The 6,953-nt window shown below is 61.9% G+C and overlaps 1 protein-coding gene across 1 annotated transcript in view; it reads left to right on the top strand.

The window, feature by feature from the left end:
* The window catches only part of LOC103250631 (tumor necrosis factor receptor superfamily member EDAR-like), a gene marked incomplete at its 3' end in the record, with an annotated part of 71,508 nt that overhangs the window by 55,227 nt on the left and 9,328 nt on the right, over window positions 1-6,953 (top strand). The window contains exon 5 of the mRNA XM_021708130.1: window positions 4,482-4,567. Coding sequence (XP_021563805.1) covers window positions 4,482-4,567 — 86 coding nt within the window. The remainder of the gene's footprint in view (window positions 1-4,481; window positions 4,568-6,953) is intronic.

The following is a 6,953-nucleotide window of genomic DNA, read 5'->3' as shown; positions in this document are numbered from 1 at the left end:
AGGACTGGGGCGTCGGCCGCGCGCTCACAGCGCCAGGACGTGGATGTCAGCCGCACCCTCGCCGCGCCGGGACCTGCATGTGGGCCGTGAGCTCACAGCGCCAGGAGCCGCTGGGCCGGGAGGGCTCCCGGGAAGGATTCTGGTGGTGCACGTGGGCGTGGGTGCACCGTGGTGCCTCACCGACCAAGCTGGCCACAGCTCGGACCTGCGGATGTGTCCATCAGGGGTCTGTGAAGCTCGGCCGTGGTTTTGCTCCGGGTGATGGGGGAAGGCTGGCTTGGTCCCCACACATTGACCGGAAAGTGTCACATCACTGAAGAAGTTCAGTAACGGAAGCCCCGTGAGCTCCTGACCCCTAGAAGGATTGGCGCCGTGGACGGCCATCTGCAGAGTGGGGAGGCTGCCGCCTGTGCCTCTGAAGCGTCCTCTCCAGCTCTTGAAATCTTAATGCCCCCTCCCCGCTCCATGGAAAGTCCCCTCGCAGTCCACACCACCTGGGCACCAGGACAAGTGGGGCCCAGAGCACCCGCTGGGCAAGTGAGGGGTCTGCGCAGGGAGACGCAGCTCTGGCACTTCACGTCGCGCCGCGGAATGCAAAGCAGTGGGCAGTTTCCAGTTTGGCTTTGTGACTCGACGGGTCTGCGGACCAGTCATCCCCGAGGCCGCCCAGACTGAAGGCTCCGCGGGACAGTTTGGATGCGGTCCCTCCAAACCTCATGTGGGAAGGCGGGTTCCAGGGTTGGAGGGGGGAGGGTCTGGGGGTGACCGGGCCATGGGGCGATCCCTGGTGAGTGGCTTGGAGCCCTCCTGGGGCGACGAGGGGTTCTCGCTCCGTCAGTCCACGCGAGCGCTGGTTGTGTGGAAGAGCCTGGCCCTCCTCTCCCGCTGGGCCTCTCCCGCCATGTGGGCCCCTTCCCCACCGGATACTCCCCGAGACCTCCCCAGATGCAGGCGCGCGCCATGCTGCTTGTATGACTGCAGACATGGGAGCCAAGAAATCGCTTTGCTCTATAAATCACCCAGCCTCGGGTGTCCCTTTACAGCAACTCAGAATGGACACTACACCCTGCCTCGCCTCCAACCCCCCCTCCGGGCTCAGGCCTCCTCCCCAAGGCACACAAGGCTCAGTCAGGGTGCGACCCTGCAGGATGCCACTTCCCCACAACTTTAGGTTTACAAAACGAGGCTCTCGCGGAGGAGGGCCACGGAGACGGGCAGGTGGGCGTCACCAGCCAGTGAAGGGCAGCGTGCGTCCCTGAGCCGCCCGCCTCTCCCTGCCCTGTCCCCTGGGGTCTGGCAGGCGCTCCTTGCGGGGGTCCCTACGGGCACTTGCTGAACAGTGGGCAGCCCCTGCGGCTTTCCTGTGGGGAGAGGCTGTGTGGAGGACCGGGAACAAAGGCAGGAGAAACGGAAGGGAAGAGGTGAGGCTCCCAGCCTGCCAGGGGCTCCGGTTCTTTCCCAGAAATGCCCTCCCTCAACCCTGAGGCTCTGGGGGCCAGAGCAGGGGAAGACCCCGTGACTGGCTCCGCACACCCGCGTGCTGGAGGGCAGGCGCCCGTCGGAGGACTCGGCGGCGGCGTCACAGGCATGGAGTCCTCGAGAGAGGAAGTCTCTGGAAAACCTGTCTCTGTTGACCTGCAGGAAGTCAGTCCTGAAACAAGACTCCTCAGGCCTCATTTCAGCCCTCTTGTCCTGGGCCACACACCTCAGTTGATCCACAAAGAACGGAGGGGGAAAAGAAAAAAACTGGGGAAAAATCACAGTGTGGATCAAAAAGTAGAAATCAGACCTTTCCGGGAAGACGGAGGGCCCTGACCCTCGGGAGCTGGGCCACGGGTCCCCAAAAGGGCACCGGTTCACGTGGACGCGGGAGTCAGATGGAGAGCAAGCAAGGGCTCTCCACTCCCGTCCAGCGCGAGAGGCGTGGGTGGAACCGCCTTCAGTCTCTTCAGGCCTCACATTGGAAAATGTCTGCGTGACCACTTGTGCTGGAAAGGGCGGACTCCTCCCCGTCGGAAGGCACAGAGCAGGCTTGCCAGGTGGGCCGGACGGTTTCATGGCGGCCTCCTAGAGCGGAGTGTTTTAAGCATCTGCGACCTTTCCTCATTTGTCATACTTAGCAGCATGGCCCCAAGGCATGCTCAGGGCAGAAGTGTGCAGCTGCCGCCCCTCGGGGCCTCCGAGGGCCTTAGAAAGAGACCCCCACAGACGAGCACTGCCTGCAACAGGAGGTGCCCGGGAAAGGCCAAACCGCTGTGGTCCAGATGGAGCTGCTCCCCTCCCGGCACTCAGAATGCACTGGCTCTGGTGTGTACCCATCCCAAAGCATCTGAGCTTCACCCACGCCGCAGACTGAGCCCAGCACCCAGGGTGTGAACGAGGACAGGCAGAGAGGCCTCTGTCCACTCGGCCCCTCGAGCTTCTGGGAGAAGAATGTCATGCGTCCCTTGTCCATTCCGTATTGGCTGAGCATCCCCCTTCCTCAGCACCCAGCACGAGGTCCCAGGAACGTGGGGAGCGTGACGGGCAACGCCACGGGCGGTGGGATGCAGGTGATGGGGAGGAGGCCGCAGCCTGAGGTGTTTTCCGGAAGTGGCCATGGTGCCGGGATACCAGAAAGCTGCGGTGGGGCCTGGCCTGACTCACCTGGCACCTGTCACCAGGCGAGGCCACGCCGCACACACACGTCCCCTGCTTGGGCAGATCCGTCATCGACTCTCCCCGAGTGGCTCCCGCTTTCTCAACAGAGCGCTGGCTCTGAAGGGCCTTGTGTGGGACAGGCCTTTTCCAGAAGTCTTCACTGTAAAACTGGCTGTTGTGACTCCTTTGAGAGGTGTTGGAGATTGGTTAATTAATGTTTACAAGAGACAGAAGGATCTGAGGAGAAAAGGCTCTGAGGAAGGACAGGCAATGATGAGCCTATTGTTATTGGCAGTGGTCCAGGAGGAGGAAGGCTGGAGTCCAAGACCCCTGCCGTGGCCCCCAGTGAGCTGCTGTCTGCCATGGCCATCGGCAGGCCTCCCCGGGACATGGCTGACAAAAGAGAGATCAGAACACAGCCACGGACAAATCCACGGGCAGTGGAAAGGGCAGTCTTGTCTCTTGAACTGTAGCAGGGAACGTGTTGGCACCCGCTTTCTTCATTTAACTGACCTCTCCCAGCACGGTCAATGACTCCCTGCCATGCCGGGGACCGTTTGTGGAAAGTGAGCGGGGCCCAGGCGAGAGCCAGGCTGCAGAGGGCAGTGCCTAAGCCGGGACCTTGAGGAGAGGGCGTCCACGAGGGTGGTACCTATGGTGGGGGCCGCAGTGGGTCTGGCCCCATGGGAGGCCCCAAGGGTAGGACCCAAGCCAGCCATGTGGCCATGGGGTGGGTGTCATGGTATCAGGAAGCTGGAAGACGTGATGAACCGTCACTGGGGATGCTGCTGATTTCTTCCTGAAGTACATGCAACCCCCACGTGCATGTCAGGTGCCTGCTGAGGAGGAAGCGTGTATGGCCTGGTGGTGCTGCTGGCTGTCATTAAGGCCACAGCGCTGAGCGCTGTCAGCCGTCGATCTGTCTCCTGCTGGCATGCTGGTGGCTGCCTCATTCAGGGGCATTCAGCAGCCATCCGGGTGGTCTGGGGGTTCCAAGTGTCCCAGGGACGCAGAGACAACTGTTGCCCACGATCCCACCAGGCTGCAGGCTCTGGGAAGGGCGCTTCCGTAGGGCATGCCTCCAAGGGGTCTGGCCCCTGGTTGGCATGACCCCTAGGGAACTAAATGCCCCCGCGTGGTAGGTTTGAGGCTGCTGCTGGTGGAGGTGCCAGTGAAGATGGTGGCGATACACACTAAACAAATCCACTGGTAAATGGAACTAGAGGGCTACCCCCTTGGGTCCCCTCCCACTGTGAGAGTCCCCTCAATAAATGCTGCTTTCAAAAAAGAAGGAACTAGAAAGGGGAGTAGAGTGAAAGAAAGGCCAGTACTGGGGAAAGAATGTTCTTTCTTGAGTGGGAGTCTCACTCTTGTCACCCAGGCTGGAGTGCAGTGGCCCGCTCACGGCTGCCGCAGCCTCGGCCTACTGGGTAGGCGGTCCTTCCGCCTCGGCCTTCCAAGTAGCTGGATCTACTTGGCTAGTTTTTGTGATTTATCGTAGAGACGAGGTCTCGCCAAGTTGCCCAGGCTGGTCTTGAACCTGCGGGTTCAGACCATCCTCTCACCTCGGCCTCCGAAAGTGCTGGGATGACAGGCTGAGACACCACGCCCGGCCAAAAATGTTCTATTTCAAGAAATGCTGACACCCCAAGGAAGGAACCTCAGTGGCCCGAGTGGGCCGCTGGCCTCTTGGGGCTTCCGGCTCCTTGGTGTCTGTCTCGGGCCCTGCTCGGAGCACGCAGGGTCCCGGGCTTGCGGAGTGGCGCGCCGCTGTCTGGGCCGGCGGCCGTGCGTGGCACTGTCGGCTCACCCGTCTCCACTTTCCCGTCTCGCCCCTGCAGCTACTACATGCTGGAGAACCGGCCCCGGAATATCTACGGCATGGTCTGCTACTCCTGCCTCCTGGCCGCGCCCAACACCAAGGAATGTGAGTGCCCTTGGTCAGCACGGCTGCCTCTCACTGCGGGGCCTTCTGAGTCCCGGGCAAGGTTAAGCACAGTGAAGGCATCCACAGAGCTCTCGCGGCTGTCTAGCCGGGCCTCAGGTCTGCGGGAGGGAGGGGTGCTGACCCCGAGCTTGGAGCCGCGGGCTGAGGTTCTCGTGCAGGCCCGCCACCAGCTACCTCAGCCGTCGCTTAACCTCCACGAGCCTCGGTTTGCTCGTCTGTAATACGGGAGTTCTAAGATCTGACCTGTCTCCCTCGTGCGATTACCGGGAAAACAAACGAGAACGCAGATGAGAAGATCTTTTGCAAAGTGCTAGACAGTTGTGAGGCAGAGGGAGACAGTGAAAGGATCACCACGCACGTGACTGATTCCACAAAGCACGTGGACAATCTCACGTGTTTACAGTCCCGCGTCGGGCGGTCTTTCCTGTCCTCCCATCCAACTTCCACGCGCGTCTGTTTGGGACAGCGGGCAGCAGTGGCACCCACAGGGGGCAGGGCGTGTTGTGCGACTTCTTGGACATGTGGATGGATGATGGAGGGACCGGCAGCTGGGAAGAAGCTGGGGGCCTGGTCCCCAGGCCTCGGGGGCAACCCCCTCAGCTCCATGTCCGTCAGGGGGAGGAGGAGCTAACCCGGGGGCCCACTGCTCCTTGCTGGCCTTAGCCCCCACCCAGCTCCTTGTCTCACAATCAAATTGTCTTGTCTGGGAGAGCAGAGTGAGGGCTGCAGCCTCACAAAACAGTTGAAAAGCAGCTGAAGTGCAGAGGAGGGTTCTGGCGGTAGGGAGGGCTGTTCCCTCCCGTCCGAGATGCAGCAGTGCACGGGCCTGGTGGCAGAGGGCTCGGGTCCTCGGAGCCGCTTTCTGTGGCCACCGTCTGCTGAGTGACCCCCTCGTGGGAGGAGGCCGCAGCTGGGCCCCAGCCTGACCTGTGGCGAGCTTGGCTGCCACGGCGGACGTGTTTTCTGGGGGGACCCGATTCGGGGCCAGATCGTTCTGGCACGAAGCCTCGTCTGGGGAGATGTCAGGCTTCCCGCCTGCTCAGAAGAGGCTCTTGCCTGTGGAGCCTGCAAAGATCGGCCCTCCCCCAGGGACCCTTCCGTTGGGAGCTTCCTCTGCATGCCCAGCAGGAAGAGCCTCAAGGCAGGGCAGGGGGCCCCGTGGTCCAGCAGTGAGCTCTGCCACGTGGAAAGCAAGCAAAGTCTCCTGAGTCCTGGAGGTTTTAAAAATGGAGGTAAGCCTGGCGCGTGGCTCATGCCTGCAATCCCAGCACTTCGGGAGGCCGAGACGAGAGGGTTGTTTGAGACCAAGAATTCAAGCCCAGCCTGAGCAACACAGTGAGACCTCATCATCTCTGCAAAAAAAGTCAGCAAGTCAGCTGGGTGTGGCAGTGCACACCTGTAGTCTCAGCTACTTGGGAGGCTGAGGAGGGAGGACTGCCTGACCCCGGGAGGTCGAGGCTGCGGTGAGCCTCGATTATGCCACGCACTGCAGCCTGAGTGGCAGAATGAGACCCTGACTTAGAAAATATAAACATATTTTTAAATGAGGGCATGCCCTTCCCCGCCTGCAGTCCTTAATAGAGTCCCTTTGGGCAAGGCTTCAGACCTGTTCGCCCATCTGGAAGATGGCGAGATCCAGCTCGGCCTTGTGTGCGACAGGGTGGACATAGCCCTGCCTGGGCTAGGAGCCTGGGTGCATGTGTGAACAGAGAGTGACGTTTTCTGCCCTGGGTCTGAACTTCCTCTGCACGGGTCCCAACCCAAGGATCTTCTCACACAGGACGCCCGCTCAGAATCAGCAGAAACGTCTGAGCCAGACAGCCCTGTGTAGTCGCAGGATGGCTGTCACAGCCCCACCCCGGGACGGGGACTCCAGGGGCCTCCTCTGGTCAGGACATCGCCGGCTGTCTGCCCAGATCTGGCAGGCCGGCCTTCCCAGGCCAGGGTCAGGGTGGAGAGCCCCTTCCCTCCCTCCTGCTTTGATCTGGGCCCTCACCAAGTTTGCGAGTGGCAGGTTATTCAAACCGCAGTTGAGGAGACTTGCCGAGGGCCCCGGGCCGCGGTGACACAGATGCACACGTCATGGAGCCCCAGCGGGCCGTGGTGGCAGCCGCAGGAGAGACGCCGGCCCGCAGCGGTCCGAGGCGGCAGGGGAGAAGGGCCGGATGCCCGCAACTGCCCCCACACCCCCGGGATGGAAGCCCCCGCGTGATCGCTTTCTGCCCGTGGGGAAGTGGCCGTGTCTCTGTGTGGCCCTGTGAAGCCATGTGGCGGCGGTGAGTCTCATCAGAGCTCCCGGGAGGTCTGCTCCCCCACAAGGCACGAGGGCCGCCCCGGCCCCGCAGGTACCCCACGGCAAGCGTGG

The sequence above is a fragment of the Carlito syrichta genome, unplaced genomic scaffold (genome assembly GCF_000164805.1).
Source record: "Carlito syrichta isolate Samal-C Ts95f unplaced genomic scaffold, Tarsius_syrichta-2.0.1 Scaffold130759, whole genome shotgun sequence".
Lineage (NCBI taxonomy): Eukaryota > Metazoa > Chordata > Mammalia > Primates > Tarsiidae > Carlito > Carlito syrichta.
The sequence above is the reverse complement of the archived record's forward strand: the minus strand, read 5'-3'. Positions and strand labels throughout refer to the sequence as shown.